Genomic DNA, 19028 nt, shown 5'->3' on the forward strand with positions numbered 1-19028 from the left:
TCCTTGGTCCCCTCCTTTTCAACATTTACATGCTCCCTCTTGGAACACAGATCCTGACATGATCCGTAGGTATTTGGTCAACTTCCACACGTATGTGGATGACACTACTCTACCTCTCCGCCTCCATCTTCGACTCCAGGACAACTACTGTCCTCACAGACTGCCTGCCGAACATCAAGTCCTGGATGAGAGCAAACATCCTCAATGTCAATAAGACCGAGGCCCTCCTGGTTGGCTCCATACCTCGGGCACTGGCAGCATCACGCTCCATGGACGCGCACGACACCTCATGGAGCCAATACGGAAACTTGCCGTCCCGTTCGACCTTCAACTGTCCTTCATTCCCCCACTTTCCCCACTTCCGCATCATTGCTCGGCTCCACCACAGTCTCTCACCGAAGGCCACCGAGATCCTTATTCACGCTTTGATCACATCCAGGCTCAACTACACAAACTCCTTGCTTTTTGGCCTCCCCAACGCCTCCCTCCACAGGCTGCAGATGAATCAGAAGTCTGCAGCCCATGTCCTCTCTCGCACCTGGCTCCCGACACTATCACCCCGATCCTCGCCCATCTCCATTGGCTCCATTGGTTCCCCATCACCAAGAGCACCTGCTCAAGCTGGACAAGCAGGGGGAAAGCTTGCCAGAGAATGATATCAATGGCAGGCTATGCAGATTTAGCTGGTGAGCTTCCAGCAGTTACCCAGTGCACATTCTGGGGTCCCCAAGCTTTGGCTTTTGCCAACTTGTGCCTAATATTCTCCAGAATTAGGTAGGCAGGGAATGGTGATCTGTGATATGGGGCAGGGACTAATAGCTGTGGATCTGGCCACGTGGATTCCTCAGGTGATGGGGAACACTTCACTCTGAGATCGGAGAGGGAGGGCAGGGCAGTGACAGTAAAGTGCGGCAAGAGTAGGAATAGGTACATAAGGACATAAGAATTTGCATGATGAAAGAAGACCAAGGTCCACCCAGTTCGCCTTCCACCACCACGTCATGTCCCAAACTATATACTGTTTCCCACGATAATATTTCCCCCAAAAATCTATCTAATTTGCTTTCAAAAGAAGATTAGAAGGTATTGAAGAGGCTGTGAACTCAGAGTGGCCGACAGCATGTTGTAAAAACCAAATGTAACGCAACTTATTCTGTAAATCCAACTCATTTTAATTGAGTTTGTAAAATCACAGCTACTTTAAGAGACGCCTCGATCACTCCTATCTTTAAATGTTCCTTTCTGTCCTCACGTCAACAATTTCTTCTGTTCAATTGTCTAATCAATGGATTCAGGACAAAAATAATGTAGTGTAAACGTGTGTAAAAAAAAATCTTCTTCATCCTCTTCATTCTCGCCTATGTCTGCATGCTATCTATCTCCCTGAGTTGTTAATGACGATGTGAATGGGGTAGAAAGTGCTGAGCATTTCATCCGGAAGATTCTGTACTTTCGTTATGAGTAAGAATTTGAATTTTTCGGCTCGCACGGGTGAGAACTCCATGGGAGAATATTCCGGGCCGTCTCCAGCTCGGATCAGCGACAGGTAGCTAGGACCAAAGGATCCAGAAATGGGACAATAGTTATTAGAGAACCTGCACACAGGGAGAACGGACAACGGCAAACAAGCACTGAAACCAGTGAGAGCAGCAATACACAATGCAAACAGTACCCTGGGCTATAGTAATAATGATAATCCTTGCATTTGATATAATGTCTTATCACGTCGTTGAGATGTCTCAAAGTGCTTCGCAGAGTATACCCTTAAAGTGAATTGACTGCATATTTTGTGGGCGAAACACAGAAGCCAATTGCGCACAGCAGTGTCCCACAAACACTCAAATCGCGAATTGAGTACCCAAATAGTTTTTTGAAGGGATTATTACCTCTGGAAAGCGACTCAACAACCGGGTTCCCACTTACTGCTCAGTAAACAGAGGTGTGTGGAGTAAGGAAACTTGCCTAAGGTTTCGCCCCGCCTGGGAATCAAACCCGGGTCCTCTCGCTTGCGAGGTGAGCACTCTAACCAATACTCTACAGGACTCCACCTTCATTATTCACAATTAATAATCATTAATAATCTTTGCATTTGATATAATGCATTGTCACGTTGTCAGGATGTTGCAATGCACTGCACGGAATTTTGCTGTGAAATGTAGTGACTGTATTTGTAGGTGAACACAGCAGTGATGTCCTACCAAGAGCCACAAAGTGAATAATCAATTTTATCTGGGAGATTGTTGGCCAGGATACCAGGAGAGAAAACCTCCCTTCTCTTTCCAATGGTGCCATGGGATCTTTAATGTCCACCTGAACTGGTACAGGCAGGACCTCTGTTTAATGTCTCATCTGAAGTACGGCACCTCTGACAATTCAGTGCTCCCCCAGCCCAGCCCTGCACTGGTGTGTCAGTTTAGATTATGAATTCAAAGCCTCAATGTGGGGCTTGGACTCACGAGCTTCTGACGCTACCATCCAAGCCAAGCTGACACATTATATTATTGAGTTCAGACCCACAGGGGTCATGTTCTATCTTCACAGTGCTCTGGACAGGCCTCAGCTGGAGTAATCTGTCCATTTATGGCCAGGACACATCTGGAGTTGGTTTGAGCATTCCCTTTCGGCTCCGGCCTCGTGCTTATTCCTCATGCCCTCCACTCTACCATCAGCAGCCGCGCTTTCAGCCCTACGCCTCGAAACTCTGGAACACTCTCCCTCAATCCCTCGGTCGTGCCCCCCTCTCCTTCCCCATCTTCAGGTTGCGCCTGAAGATCTTCCTCTTTGACAGTGCTTACAGTCACCTCCCCCTCCCCCCGGCTCGGCATCGTGCTCCGCCACGATCAAGCTCTCTGGGACACTACCCTGCGTGAGGGGTGCTATATAAATGTAAGTTGTTGTTGTGTAAAATCCTACCGGTCATTCTGGAGCAGTTGTTTATTGAGGAGTTCGTCCATCAGTGCAGTCTGTATCTGCTCCATCATCCTGGTCACCACTTCCATCAGGTTCACCTCCATCATATCAATCACCAGCATCTTCCCAAACCTCAAACAGAGACAGACGTTCAGTTATTCTCCGCACCACCTATCTGCCCGCCCACCTGCCTGGACTATTTCACTCAGCCTTCCTTCACTGAATCCTTGCCACAACATACGAGAGTACAGATCCAGAAACAGCCATTCCCACATGCCCCCCTGGGTTGCCCTCACCCTCCCCTGGAACTTTACCCTCTTCTCACCTTTCCTCCCCCCTCCCCACCACCCATCCATCCCTGAACTCCCCCGACTCATTCCAAGGTTTCCCACTCTCTATTTCCTGGAGGAATGTATTATAAAGATTCCCAACATAATAACAATAATAAATAATAATCTTGGCATTTGATGCGATGCCTTATCATGTCGTTGAAAAGTCTCAAAGCACTTCACGGGATACGTTGTAAAGTGAATTGACTGTGTATTTATTCTGTGCGAAACTCGGCAGCCAATTGTACACAGCAGTGTCCCACAAACAGTTGTGGATTGAGTGACCAATTTTATTATTACTTTTTTGAAGGAATTATTACCCCCAGAAATGTGATCTGCCAATCGACTAACAAACAGGTTCCTACCTATTGCCAGGAAACAGAGGTGTGTGGAATAAGGAAACTTGCCTAAGGTTTTGCCCAGCCCGGGATTCAAACCCGGGTCCTCTTGCTTGTGAGGTGAGCATGCTGACCTCTACACTACAGGACTCAATAAAGCAAAGCTCCGAAGTATTCATCCATCCCCCATCTGTTCTCCTAACCTGGCCTCCATCCCTCCACATACAGTGTTCCCACTACCCAGGCCCTGTGGAGCAGTTATTAGGCTCGCTCCACTCCCTCTCCTCTCGATCACCTTGATCAGTGCTGTGCTGACCCTGGTGATGAGATCTCCCTTCCACCACCTCTCACCCCAGATCAGAGGGTACCTGATGGCCCCGAGGAGGTTGATGCGGAGGACGGACGGCTGCATTTGATTGGGGTTTAGAGCATTGACATAGTTGGTGTCCAGGTAACGCAGGAACACAGCAGCCTGACCGGACGGGTCAATGATAAGAGGCCACCTGCAAGTCATTAAACACAGGGATTCATAGATCGATAACAAGGTAACCAACAACAACAACAAATTACATTTGTACAGCGCCTTTCATGTTGGGAGAATGTCCCAAAGCGCTGGACAGTCAGGGATTTCCACCTGAGCTGGGGGTTGGGATCAGGAGGGATGTAGGGCAGGGAAGATAGGGGTAGGAGGGCGCGGTCGAAGAGGAGGGTCTTGAGATGGGTCTTGAAGGAGGCAAGGGAGGAAGCGAGGTGAAGAGACTGTGGGATGAAGAGAATGAAGGCCTGATTGCTGATGTTGGGGCGGGCTGGGGGTACGGACATAATAATAATAATAATAATAATCCTTGCATTTGATATAGCGCTTTTCACGTCAGGAGGACGTCCCAAAGCGCTTCACAGAATATACTGTAAAGTGAATTGACTGTATATTTGTGGGCGAACGCGGCAGCCAATTGCGCACAGCAATGTCCCACAAACAGTCGTAGATTGAAAATGACCAATTTCTTATTGTTTTTGGTTTTGGAGGGATTATTATTGGACATGGAGCAGATTGGAGCCTGCTGAGCAGAGGGAGCGGAACGTACCCTGAAGTACTGTGTCCAGCTCTGGTCAAACACACCTGGTTTGATGGAGAATGATGGTGAAACACACCTGCCATCATTCCGGATCTTGTTCCCTACGTCCTTGAGGAGCACGTCATCCAGTTCTCGTATGTTGCAGTTTATCCCTTTCATTGGCAAGGAGGAGGAATCTAGGATGGAAATTGATGGAATATGGGAACAGACCAGTCTCAATCAACCAAACCCCAGCTCAATCACACTGACACCCAATAACAATAATAATAATCCTTGCAATTGATATAGCGCCTTATGTCATCACTGAGGTGTCCTGAAGCGCTTTACAGCATACACCGTAAACTGAAATGACAGTATATTCTGTGAAGTGCTTTGAGACAACGACAACAAATTAGACTTGTATTGTCCCCTTCGTGTCGGAAAGACATCCCAGGACGCTGGACAGTCAGGGTTTTTTGGACCCGAGCTGAGAGTTGGGGTCAGGATGGGTGGACGGCAGGGGGGTGTGAGGGTGGCCGAAGGCACGGTTGAAGAGGAAGGTCTATAGATGGGCCTTGAAGGAGGCAAGAGAGTGGGTGAGGTGGCGGGATTGCGGGTTAGAGTTCCAGAGTGTGGGGGCAGAGATGCTGAATGCCCAACCTCAAATGGTGGGGCGGGAAGTGCAGGGTACCTGAAGCAGGCTGGTGTCCATCAAGTGGAGGGAACGGACAGGCTGATATGGGGTTAGGAGGTCAGAGAGGTAGGGGGGGAGCAAGACAGTAGAGGGCTTTGAAGGTGACAACGAGGGTTTTGTCTTCAATTCTCTGAGGGATGGGGAGCCAGCGAAGTCAGGCAAGAACGGGGGTGGGAGAGGACACAAGCTGCAGAGTTTTGAATAATCTGCAGCTTGTGGAGGGAAGAGTTGGGAAGTCCAGTGAGCAGGCAGTTGGCGTAGTCAAGCCGGGACATGATGAAAGCGTGGATCAGGGTCTCGGCGGCTTCCGGTGAGAGGCAGTGGTGGAGGAGCGCAATGTCGAAGAGGTGGAGAGAGGTGGAATGGATTTGAAGGATAGCTGGGGAACGATCCGCCCTCCCAAAAAATGTGGTCACTCAATCCACGACTGTGTGTGGGACACTGTTGTGCTCAATTGGCTGCCATGTTTCGCCCACAAAATACACAGTCAATCCACTTTACATTAAATTCTGTGAAGCGCTTTGAGATGTCTCAACGACATGGTAAGGCGCTGTATCAAATGCAAGGATTATTATAGAAAGTCTACAGAGGATGGACTGGGAGCATGCACTAAGCTGAGCTGCTGTCAGGATGGGTCCAACATGGCTTGTAACACAGCAGTTCTGGGGTCTGTAGAGCATCACCTTCCTGCTGTTTCTCTCTCAGCTCCATCTTAGCCACTGAGAGTTTTTCCTGTGTTGTTGTGGCAGTTGCCCTCGCCACCTCCAATACCGCTTCCGCATCATGGATAGCCTGAAAGGCAAACATGGATCTCAGTTACTCCATCCCCAGAAACACGTCATGTATAACACGAGCGAGGTGAACTGCTGATGCTAGCTCACCACTGAGTGTGGTGACTGTGATCGATGGAATAATAATCCTTGCATTTGATATAGCACCTTCATTGAGACGTCTCAAAGCGCTTCACAGAATTTACTGTAAAGTGGATTGACTGTGTATTTTGTGGGTGAAAGGTAGCAGCCCTAGCAGTGGCTCATAAACAGTCGTGGATTGAGTGACCAAATTATTGTTTTTTGGAGCTATTTTACCCCATTAGAAAGTAATCTGCCAATTGACTAACAACCAGGTTTCTACTAGGTAAACAGGCGTGTGGAGTAAGGAAACTTGTCCAAGGTTTCGCTCTGCTGGGAATCGAACCTGGGTTCTCTCGCTTGCTAGGCGAGAGCGCTAACCACTAATGTACAGACCATTGACATTGTGACTTGTGGTTGATGTGAGCGCTAACTCGCTGAGCGTGCTCAGTAATTACCTGCAAGGTGATCGCTGTTTTCCCCATATTGTCCCGCTCACACTTGTCGTGCTCGTTCATGCGTTTATTTAACTCTGCGTAAGCCTTATGCATCTGAGGAATGGAAAACGGGTTTCCTGTTAAAATGTGTGGAGTATTGTGATAACACTACACAGGGGCTAATACAAGATTAACAGGTGCTGGCTCCCCCACTGGAGCTCTCCTCTCATCCCATTCCCTGCTCTTTCCTCATTGAGTCTGTGCCGGTGCTCGCTCCTCCACTGGAGGAGCTCTCGACTCTCAGATCACACCAGGAGTGAGGGGTACTGGATGATTGAACAGGCAGATACTCACGACAGATAGAGGGCGTAATTTATCTTTTAAAGGGACACTGTCTTCACGATAAAAAGCCTTTACGTTCATGATAAATTTGGTACAAAGAAACTTAAATCACGTGGGATGATTTGTGAAGATCCCTGCAAAAGCCACCCCCTCCCCCACACCTCCACCGGCAGGGATTTGATAGATTGTGTTCCCACACATTAACCCATCGGGTCTCGTGCTTTGTGGGCATTCTCTTTTGGCTCCAACCTCCCACTTGTCCCTCGTGTCCATCGTTCCACTGTCGGTGGCCTCACTTTCAGCCTATTTGCCCTGAAACTCTGGAACACTCTCCCTCGATCCCCCCGCCTTGCCCTCCACTGAATTACCTCCTTCTGGGACCGGACAGCTTCCTTTGTCAGCTCCGACACCTGGTCCTGAAGCCTGCGGAGGGGGACAGAGACTCAGTGAGGAGGGGCCATTGCTGGCAACAGAGTCTCAGTCATTGATATGTCTAAAATGATAAAGGGATTCGATAGGGCAGCTACAGAAATTATTTCCTCTGGTGGGGGAATCCAGAACAAGGGGACGTCATCGTAAAATTAGAGCGAGGCCATTTAGGGGTGAAATCAGGAAGCACTTTTTCCACACAGAGGCTTGTGGAAATCTGGAACACTCTCCCCCAAAAGGTTGTGGGTGCTGGATCCATTCAGATTTTCAAGACTGAGGTGGAAAGATATTTGTTAGGTCAGTGTATCAAGGGATATGGGGCAAAGGTGGGTAATTGGAGTGGAGATACAGATCAGTTATGATCTAATATAATGGCAGGACAGGCTCGAGGGGCTGACTGGCCTACTCCCGTTCCTACGTTCCTATAGGAAAGGGTCAGTGCTGGCAACAGAGTCTCAGACACGCTGACTTGAACCTCGCACTGATGCAGTGCCTTTCATACCGCGAGGAGTACCGTATTATAGTGGTTAGTGTGCTCGCCGCGCAAGCGAGAAGACCCAACTTTGATTCCCGGTAACCCGGCGTATGGGGTTTCCTTACCCCACACGCCTCTGTTTACCTAGTGGTAAGTAGGAACCCAGTTGTTAGTCGATTGGTGAATCGCTTTGCGGGGGTAATAATCCCTTCCAAAAAAATGTGGTCGCTCAATCCACTACTGTGTGTGGGACACTGCTGCGCGCAATTGACTGCCGCATTTCGCCCACAAAATACACATCGTCTCACATGTCTGGCACCTGGTCTGATAGCTGGTAGCTAGAGAAAATCAATTTCAGATGATCACCAGAAACCCGGCGAGAGACAGAGGTCACGAGAGCGGTTGGAGAGCGTTAGCAGGTTGTGGGATGTTCGACCAGACCAGATTTTCAAAGAGATTTTTGAAAAGAGAAAATATAAAAGTATGTCGGTGGGGCGCGAGGGGGGGGGGGGGGAACGGTGGAGCAATTGGTAGGGACTGAACCAAGAGCAGTATCAGGAGCTGGACCCTCTGTCGGACTTACTTTGCAGCCTCTTTCTGTCTCTGTTGTTGCTCCATCTGTAGCCTTTTCTCTTTCACTGCCTCCATCTTATGCAACATGGTGTCCGTGGTGGTGAGATCCCAGCCCTGCAGCACATTGATCACACTGTCTGTGCTCCCCACCTGTAACACACACACACACTGGTCACACTGTCACAACACATACACATATACACACAAACTGGTTATTCTGTCTGTGCCCACACCTGTGTAACACATACATACACTGTCTGTGCTCTCTACCTGTGGGGGAGAATGAGGGTAAGTAGAGGAGAGTGAGTATGAGTAGGGGAGAGTGAGTGGGAGAGAGCAAGGGGGAGGGGGAGAGTGAGTGGGGAGTGAGGAGTAGGGTGAGGGGGTGTGTGGGGGAAGTACCTCCTCAGGTCTGTTCCCATCATCGGCGTAGATACGAGGGTCAGCTCCCAATTGAAGCAGAATTTCCACAGCGGCCAGGTGTCCACTGAAAGCAGCTCGGTACAGAGGTGTCCTCCCATACCCTCCCTACAAACAACACACACAAAAGGCGTCAGTGACAACAACAACTTGCATGTATATAGGGCTCCTCACGCAGGTTATCATCCCAGAGGGCTTAACAGTGGCAGAGCCCAACGCCGTCAGGGAGGAGGTGACTGTAAACACGGTTGAAGAGGAAGGTCTTCAGTCGCGACCTGAAGATGGGGCAGGAGGGGTCAAGGCGGAGGGATAGAGGAAGAGTGTTCGAGTTTCGGGTCGCAGTGGCTGAAAGCATGACCACCAGAGGGCACAAGAGCACACACACAGGGGGTCAGTGACAGACACAGGGTTCAGGTACGGACTGGCCGGGCTGAGTGACCTTCTGCCTCTGTGGTGATGTGTAGACCCTTGTCCGACCTGCCCGTACCTTGGAGTTTGGGTTTGCCCCTTTCTCGATCAGGAAGCGTATGAGGGGCGGGTGCCCCCCACCAGCAGCCTCCGAGAGCGGTGTGTTTCCGTGGGCGTCCGTGCACTCTACCATTCCCATCTCGTGTCGCTGCCGAACAACCCTCCCAATCTCGTCAAAAGGCACCCGGTCTTTGCTGTCCCTGTCAGCAACCTGCGGAACATCACAATGATCAGGATCTGATCAATAACCGCTTGTTGTACTTTCATTGTCAAAGCGCTTCGCAGGGAATTCCTGACAATTTATAATAATAACAATTCTTGCATTTGATATAGCGCCTTACCATATCACTGTGTGAATGCGATCCCTGCAAGCCAAAGCTCTAATGGGTAGGATGGTCCTAGCTGGACAAGCAGCGGGAAAACTTGCCAGACAGTGATATCAATGTGCGGTTTTAGCTGGTTAGATTCCAGCAGTTACCCCAACGCACACCCTGGGATCCCCAAGCCTTGGCTCTTGCCAACCTGCGCCTAATACTCTTCGGAATTAGGTAAACATTATGCGTTCCTCCAGGGAGAGAGAGAGCGCATTCCATTCCAACAGTCTGTCTCTGGGCTTTCCATGTGTAGGTGGGAGGCAGGGAATTCTCAGCTTGGTTTAGATACTCTTAAGTGTGGTGATGGGTTTCCGCATGTGTCAGACACCCGGCCGACCCCCCCAAAATATAATTGTACACAAACCTCCTTTAACACGGCCAGTATTTCATCCAGATCCCCCTCAAAGGCACCCTCCAGCATCCGGGTTTTGCACTCTTGCTCCTCCCGTTTCCTTTGCCTCTCCATCTCCTCCTTCTGCCGTTCCCTCTCAGCGATCTCCTGCTCCCTCTTCACCATAGCCACAAAGGCCTGAGCAACACAATATCAACAACATATTACATTTGTACAGCGTCTTTCACGTTGAGTGGATGTCCCAAGGCGCTGGACAGTCAGGGATTTGGACCCGAGCTGGGGGTTGGGATCAGGAGGGGTGGAGGACAGGGAGGATAGGGGTAGGAGGGTGAGGACAGGTCAATATGGGGTTAGCAGGTCACAGAGTAGGGAGGAGCAAGGCCATGGAAGATAGGGCAACCAGGGTGGGCGATGTGAAGCAGGCCGGAGCTCAGCTCTTTCCCCATCGTGTCTGTGCTGGTCTGTCCTTGTGCCCCAGTTTGCTGATATTCACCTCACGTTGAAGTCGATCCATGGCTTCCTCATAATCCTGCTTCTCTCTCACCCGCTTGTTGTGCTCCACACGCGCCAGGTGCTGGCGGTAAGCACACTGGATGGTTTGTGCTGCCAAGTCCTGTGGAGAGAACTCTGGGGAAAGAGATCGCATACAGTTAGAGAGAGACCAGCTCCGTGTGGGGGACAACTCCATATGGAGTCCTGTAGCTCAGTGGTTAGAGCACTCGCCTTGCAAGCGAAACCTTGAGCAAGTTTCCTTACTCTGCACGGCTCTGGTTACCGAGCAGCAATTAGGAACCCGGTTGTTAGTCAATTGGTGGATCGTTTTTCCGGGAGTAATAATTCCTTAATAAAAAAATTGGTCACTCAATCCACGACTGTTTGTGGGACACTACTGTGCGCAATTGGCTGCCGCGTTTCGCCCACAAAATATACAATCAATTCTCTTTACAGTATATTCTGTGAAGCCCTTTGAGACGTCTCAATGACGTGATAAGGCGCTGTATCAAATGCAAGGATTATTATATTATAGCTCCAAGTGGGGGCCAGCAGTAACCAGGTGTCAAACACTGGAGACCCAGAAATTCCTCTAACACTGGGGATGATCCTCGTTGCTCTCTGCACTGCCTCTAAGGTCTGAGCAGTCTCATTGCTGTTCACCTTTAAAGCCCTCCATGGTCCTGCTCCTCCCTACCTCTGCAACCTATTGAAACTTCACCAACCTGTCCACTCCCTCCACTCCGCCGCCCTGCCTGTCCACCATTGGCAGTCAGGCCTTCGGCCTCTTTGCCCCTCTGGAACTCCATCCCAGAACCCCTCCACCTTGTCCCCTCCCTTGCCTCCTTCAAGACAAGTCTCAAGACCTTCCTTTTCGACCGCGCCTTCGGTCATCTTCCCTCCTCCACCCACCTTGTCCTCTTTGATCCCAATTTGCAGCTCTGGTGCAAACCCCTCATTTCCCACCCCTCATTGTCTGGGATGTCCTCCCGCCTTGAAAGGTACTGTATAAGTGCAATTTGTTGTCTTTGCACACAGCAATATTGCACAAACAACAACAAAGTGGTGCACCTTTGATGTCGTGATGAGGCGTTGTATCAAATGTAAGCATTATTATTAAACATTAATGTTCTGGAACAATTTGTTGCTTCCCAGCTTCACTCCTTCCTCTCCCGCCACTCCCTTCACGAACCCCTCCCTTCGTGTCTCCGTGCCGCCCACAGCACAGAAACAGCTTTGGTCCAAGTGACAAATGACATTTGGTCCATCTGCGACCAGGGCTCCCTCTGCCTCCTCGTCCTCCTTGACCTCTCTGCTACCTTTAATACCGTTGATCACTCTATCCTCCTCCACTGCCAATCCTCTCACCTCAAACTTCATGGTTGTGTCCTTGAATGGTTCAGATTGTACGTCTCACACTGTCTCCACTTCATCTCCACAAACGGTTTCTCCTCTAGCCCCCGCACCTTCTCGTGTGGCATTCCTCAGCGCTCTGTCCTTGGTCTCCTCCTTTTCAATATATGCTCCCTCTTGGTGACATCATCCGCAGACATGGGGTCAACTTCCACGTGTATGCGGATGACACCCAACTGTATCTCTCTGCCTCCACTCTTGACTCCAGGACCACTGCTGTCCTGATACAATGTCTGTCTGACATCAAGTCCTGGATGAGAGCTAACTTTCTGCAGTTGAACGTCAAAAAGAGCGAGGCTCTCCTGATTGGCTCCCGTCAGCGGCTCCTCATCTCAGACGCTGATAGCATCACCATCCATGGTTGCACACACCACCTCACTGAGCCAGTCCGGAATCTTGGGGTCTTGTTTGACTCTCAACTATCCTTTCTACCCCACATCTGTGCCATGACCCGCTCTGCCTTCCTCCACCTCGGCAATATCGCCCGACTCCACCAATATCTCACAAAGCAGGCCACCAAACCCTCATATACACATTCATAATATCCAGGCTCGACTATGCAAACTCCCTGCTTGTCGGCCTCCCCAACTCCTCCCTTCATAGGCTGCAGATCATCCAGAACTCTGCAGCCTGTGCCCTCTCCTGCACCAGGTTCTGCGACCCCATCACCCCCATCCTCGCCCAACTCCATTGGCTTTTCATCACACAGAGGATACAGTTCAAAATCCTGGTCCTCACTTTCAAAGCCCTCCATCACCTTGCTCCCCCCTACCTCTGCCACCTCTTAACCCCTTACCAACCTGCCACTCACTCCCTCCGCTCAGTGGGCTCTGGCCTGCTTCACGTCCCCCACCATTGGCAGATGGGCCTTCAGCCACTCTGGCCCCACCCTCTGGAACTCCATCCTGGAGTTCCTCCACCTCAACCCCTCCCTTGCCTACTTCGGGACCCGTCTCAAGACCCTCCTTTTCGCCCGTGCCTTCGATCATCCTCCTCCACCTACCCCCCCCCCCCCACGTCCTCCACCCTCCCCAGTGCCGACCCCAAGTACGAACACTGATTGTCCAGCATCTTGGGACCTCCTCAAAGCCCGACGTGAAAGGTGCTATACACATGCATTGTTGTTATTATTAAGACAGTGAGAGATTGCATTCAGGAAGTCTTGCCAAAAAGGACGGCTGCAAGTACCGGTTCCTGCCACTAGCGATCCTCAAAACAGCACAGCGCCACATGCCTACACATTGAGTCAGAACATCCATACAGCCCTCATCACACTAAAGATCACATTGAACCATAGAAATTTACACACGGAAGAAGGCCATTCACCATTGTGTCTGTGCTGGCTCTTGTAAACACCAATCCTTTCGTTTACCTGCCCCGTTCCTCATATTCCTGTAGCCGTAATAATAATAATCCTTGTATTTGATATAGCGCCTTTTCACCCCATTGAGACATCTCAAAGTGCTTCACAGAATATACTGTAAAGTGAATTGACTGTATATTTTATAGGCGAAATGCAGCAGCTAATTGATCACAGCAATGCCCCACAAACATTTGTGGATTAAGTGACCAAATTATTATTCTTTTTTTGAAGGGATTATTACTCCTTGAAAGTGATTTGCCAATTGACTAATGACCAGGTTCCTATTTACTGCTCGGTAAACAGAGGCATATGGAATAACAAGCCTTGCCTAATACGATACAAAATTATATTTGTATAGTACCTTTCACGTTGTGAAGCACCTATGCTTTGCCCCGCCCAGAAATTGAACCCAGGTTCTCTCATTTGCGATGCGAGTGCTCTAACCAGTAAGCTACAGGACTCCAAGACTCCTTTTTAAGTATTTATCTAGTTCAGTTTAGAACGCTAATATGCAACCACCGCTCCCGGTTGAGCATTCCTTATCCTAACTACTCTGTGCATGAAAACATTTTTCCTAACCTCCTCGTATGGAGTCCTGTAGCTCAGTGGTTAGAGCACTCGTCTTGCAAGCAAGACACCCGGGTTCGATTCCCGGCAGGGTGAAACCTTGGGCAGGTTTCCATACTCCACACGCCTAATAATAATCCCTCCAAAACAATAATAAATTGATCATTTTCAATCCACGACTGTTTGTGGGACGTTGCTGTGCGCAATTAGCTGCTGCCCAGCTCAGCCCTCTTGCTTGCGAGGCGAGTGCTCTAAGTACTGAGCTACAGGCCTCCACATTGTAACTTATGTACCTTAACCCACCCAAGTCCCTCTGTTCTTCCATTCCTTTTAATATTTTGCCACCCAACATATATTTGTTCTCACAAATGTGACAACCTCATATTTGTCTGCATTAAATTTCATTTGCCATTTCTCTGCCCAATCAACTAATCTGTGTATATTTCTCTGAAGTTGCTTACAGTCTTATTCATTGTTAGCTACACCCCCTATTTTTGTGTCATTTGCAAACTTAGAAATGATGCCCCTTATCCAGATCATTTATATAAATGGAGAAAAGCAGTGGTCCTACCACAGACCACTGGTAATAATAATAATCCTTGCATTTGATATACTGCCTTAACACGTTGTAGAGACGTCTCAAAGATTTCACAGAATATTCTGCAAAGTGGATTGACTGTATACTTTGTGGGTGAAACATGGCAGCCAATTTCCTACAGCAGTGTCCCACAAATGTTCATCATTGTGTGTTTACAGGTCAACCCAGCAACAAATATGCACACCTTATAAGATCCTATGCACAGATACAACTATGAGCATTGAGCTCACAGTCTAGATTGATGCTCCATTGCATTACCGGGGAGAACTTTTTGTCAGAAGTGCTGTCCTCTGGATGAGACGTTAAATCGAGGTTCCATCTGCTTGTTCAAGTGGACTTTAAAGATCCCGCGGTTTCCTGGCTAGCATTCCCCCAAATAAAATTGGTCCCTCACTTCATAGCTGTATATGGGACACTGCTGTGTGCAAAATTAGTTGCCACATTTAACAACCCAAAAAAAACTCGCTTTACATTATATCCTTTGAAGTGTGTCACTGTCATACTCAGGAACCAGTCCGTTCCGATTGTCTGAGACTTTCGCGGAGCGGTTATAACAGGAGAAATGTTGTATCATGTGGGGAAATTGTGATGACGATAATGATTGACAGAGTTTCTGTCAGCTCCGAGAGAACAAGCCAATGTAATGGTGTAGTCATTCATTGTGTAACAAGAGAGGGCGAGGTGGGGAGACACACAGAGGGGGAGAGAGGGGGAAAGAGAGAGAGAGAGAGAGAGAGAGAGCGGAGGAAATTGGGAGCGAGAGAAAGGGGGGAGAGAGAGACAGGAATAGAGAGAGAGAGAGTGGAAGAGAAAAGGAAATTGGAGAAGGTGTGAGAAAAGGGAGGCAGAGAGTGGGGGGGGGAAGAGAGAGGTGGAGTGAGAGAGAAAGTGAGAAAAAGGGAGGGAGTTAACGATAGATTTGGGGGGGTCAGCCATGACACATGCGGAAACCCATCACCATGAATATCCAAACCAAACTGAGTATTCCATGCATCCCACCTGAAATTGCAGAGATATTTATTGGAATGGAATGTGTACTCTCTCCCTAATTACCTAATCCTGCTTACCTAATTCCAGAGAGCGTGGGAGGAGAGGGGGGAGACACCCGGTGAAAGGTGGAGAAAAAGGGAGGAGAGAGAGGCGGGAGAGAGAGAGCGAGAGAAAGATCCACAGAGAGAGATAACAAGAATAAGCTCAGTGTAGAGTGTCAGCTTCTCTCACTGGGTGGGGCGATGGGCACATTCCTCTCATTGCTCGGAGGTTAAACACTGACTTAACCCTCTCGGCGTTTGCATATATTTCAGCAAGACACACCTTCACATAATAATAATAATAATCCTTGCATTTGATATAGCGCTTTTCACGTCGGGAGGACGTCCCAAAGCGCTTCACAGAACACACTGTAAAGTGAATTGACTGTATATTTGTGGGCGAACGCGGCAGCCAATTGCGCACAGCAATGTCCCACAAACAGACGTAGATTGAAAATGACCAATTTATTATTGTTTTTGGTTTTTGGAGGGATTATTGTTAGGCTCCGTGTGGAGTAAGGAAACTTGCCCAAGGTTTCGCCCTCTGCCTGGAATTGAACTCAGGTCTCTCGCTTGCAAAGCGAGTGCTCTAACCACTGAGCTACAGGACTCCACATATCCTCAACTGGGATCAAAACCTCCAAGTGTTCCGCAGAGACAGGCAGGAAGGAGGGAGAATTAAAGAGACGGTCAGGCCACACCAGAGGCAAAACATTTCAGATGGGGAGCGAGGGGAGAGAAGGGTTAGATTGGAGGGAGCGAGAGGAGAGTGGGGTTAGACTGAGAAAGCGAGAGAGGGATGGGGGATTAGACTGGGGAGGAGCAAGGGGAGGGGTGGGGAGACACGCACAGAGCCGGGCTGACACCTAAGTTAATAGAGTGAGGTGAGAGGAGAGGAGAATTGGATCAGAAATCCCACCAAACGCAGTGATATCCTATTCATTAACCCCTTCACACAAGAGCTAATATTTGGGATAATGTGGACACCAGTGAGGAGTGAGATTCTCTCAGGACAAGACACCTCCTGTCTCTGTGCCAACCAAAGGAGCCCCACATATTGCCAGTCCCCACTGCCAAGCACACACACACACGCACCACATATTGCCACACGCACTGCCCAGCTCCCTCCTGACTACATATTGCCAGCCCCCGGTGCCCAGCTCACACACACATCCCATCACAGATTGCCAGTCCCTGCCAGCCACCTCAACCGCCTCACACATATACACATTTTTCCAGCCTCTGTGGCTGCCTCAAACCCCACACCCGCCCCCCCCCACCCCCCTCCCCACCTCTCACTCCCACCCATGTTGCCAGCCCCTCGCCAGCTGCCTCACAACCCCCATGTCGCCAGCCCCCATCACCTGGCTCACCTCATCCTGTTTACGCAGAGAAGCATTGGCAGTGTTTTGCTGCCATTACTGTCTTGCGTAGTGACTGTTTTTTCGAGGGCAAAGAGTAACGTATAACACTTTGCGCGCTGTGAAAAAGGCGGGACAAGAGGCCAGCGAGCGGGTTCTGTGGCTCAGTCACTGCCACACAACCTCCTGCAAGAAGCCCAAATCCACAAACTGCAGGGAAAGTCGGGAACAGAAATAGCTTCCCAGAATTGGAGGAATATTTGAACTGTAAAAGGGTGTATGTGCGCTTGTGTGTGCGGGAGGGGGGGGGGGGGGGTGTAGTGAATGGGAATAAATGCACAGCTTTGTCAGAGAGTAGGCACAAATACAATAGGTGAATAATTATAATAATAATAATCCTTGCATTTGACATAGCGCCCTCTCATGCTGTACTCAAAGTGCTTCACAGAATGTATTGTGTATTTTGTGGCCAAAACACAGTTGCCAATTGCGCACAGCAGTGGCCCACAAATAGTCGTGGCCTATTCTGTGCTGTATTATTGGACTGGATTTGAAAGGGTCGTGAGTCACACTGTTTGTTAAACGGTCAGCTGGTGTGGGGGGGCATGTCCTGCCGAGTGTGTCTTTAGCTTGTCAGTGCACGAGTGCGTGCGAGTGTGTGAGTGCAAGAGTGCGTGTGTGACTGTGTATGTGTGTGTGGGTATGTGCGAGTGTGTGTGATTATATATTAGTGCGTGAATATGTGTAAATGTGTGAGTGTGTGATTGTGTGTTAGCACGTGAGTGTGTGATTGCAGGTTACTTTTTGGGAGTGTATGTGAGCGTATGTTAGTTTGTGTGAATGCTTCGGGTGGAACGTTAAACCCAGATCTTAACTGCCTGCTCAGGTGGACGTTAAAAGATCCAACGACACTATTGGAAAAAGCGAAAGGAGTTTCTCTCTCACCCAGTGTCTTGGCCGACAATCAACAACAACCGTTGCTTTTATGCAGTATGAATCAAAAGTCCTTGCACATAGATCTATATGAGCTGGTCAAACTTCACGTGTAGACCCTCACACACATGTAGACCTTCACACACAGCAACTCGGTGAGAGAAACCTTCACAAACACAACCAAAGATGTCTCCTGTGGTTGCACACTCTCTACCAATGTTGTCTTAAAAAAAACAGCATTAATAATTAACAACTCTATGAGTAAGGACTGCTGATTCACCCTGTACAGTGCCCTTCAATGCCAGAGAGCGTCTCAGAGCCCCAGATTAATCTCTCCCTCACCTCATGGCTGTTTGTGGGACATTGCTGCGCGCAAATTGGCTGCCGTGTTTGTCTGCAAATACACAGTCACTACACTTGACAGTAACTCCCTGTGAAGCACTTTGAGATGTTTTGATGTTAAGGGGGAATAAGGATTATTATTAACATGGAATTAATTAGCCTGAGGGTCGGAGAATGGAATGGGTGGTTGGTCGGGCAGTGGATGGGTGGGACGGAAGGCTGGTCAGTCAGTGGGACAGACTGTTGGTAGGTGAGTAGTTGGCACATTTGGTTGATTAGTGAGTCAGATGGTCACCGGATGGGACGAATGGTCGGTGGGTGGACAGACGGTCAGTAATCTCCTGTTTGTGTTCCTGTAAACAGACTGAGTGACCCCTGTCCCTGTCCTAGCTGAAAGCCCACCCCAGTGTTATGGTGAGTGAGTGAGTGAGTGAGCAAGCAAGCAAGCGAGGGAGTGAGTGAGTGTTTGAGTGAGTGAGTGAGTGAGTGAATGAGCAAGGGAGGGAGTGAGTGAGCGAGGGAGGGAGTGAGCGAGCGAGTGAGCGAGCGAGTGAGTGAGTGAGCAAGGGAGGGGAGCGAGCGAGTGAGTGAGCGAGTGAGTGAGCAAGGGAGTGAGCGAGCGAGCGAGTGAGGGGCCACATGCAGACACTCTCTTTATTTCTGCGCTTTAATTCACAGTCCCTTGTCTTGCACTGTTATTCTTTTGCCATTAACTGAGAGCGCATCCCTCTGCCGTTCCTGCCCTCATTGCCAGAAGAGCAGCCTTGCCAGCAGTGTTGTTGTGTTGGGGGAGGGGTACCATGATTCCGATCAACACCTCACTCAGCCGGGCCAAGGTTCCTGAACCCTCTCCTTGTGATCCTGGTGTACAAGGAAGTTTA

General features: G+C 49.4%; 1 protein-coding gene across 1 annotated transcript; it reads right to left on the reverse strand.

Annotated features, from left to right (window-relative positions):
* Positions 1 to 1220: 1220 nt before the first annotated feature.
* On the reverse strand, positions 1221 to 11218 carry LOC103179739 (IQ motif and ankyrin repeat domain-containing protein 1). Its single transcript, XM_007895135.2, has 13 exons — positions 11203 to 11218; positions 10541 to 10674; positions 10060 to 10224; positions 9341 to 9532; positions 8836 to 8961; positions 8444 to 8583; positions 7325 to 7379; positions 6636 to 6728; positions 6010 to 6118; positions 4730 to 4829; positions 3946 to 4080; positions 2914 to 3042; positions 1221 to 1550 (listed from the first exon to the last, which is right to left on the reverse strand). Exons 1-13 carry the CDS (start codon positions 11216 to 11218, stop codon positions 1376 to 1378), a joined length of 1569 nt encoding a protein of 522 aa, XP_007893326.1. The 3' UTR covers positions 1221 to 1375.
* Between the last annotated feature and the right edge of the window lie 7810 nt (positions 11219 to 19028).

This window comes from Callorhinchus milii, unplaced genomic scaffold (assembly GCF_018977255.1).
Source record: "Callorhinchus milii isolate IMCB2004 unplaced genomic scaffold, IMCB_Cmil_1.0 Scaffold2, whole genome shotgun sequence".
NCBI lineage: Eukaryota > Metazoa > Chordata > Chondrichthyes > Chimaeriformes > Callorhinchidae > Callorhinchus > Callorhinchus milii.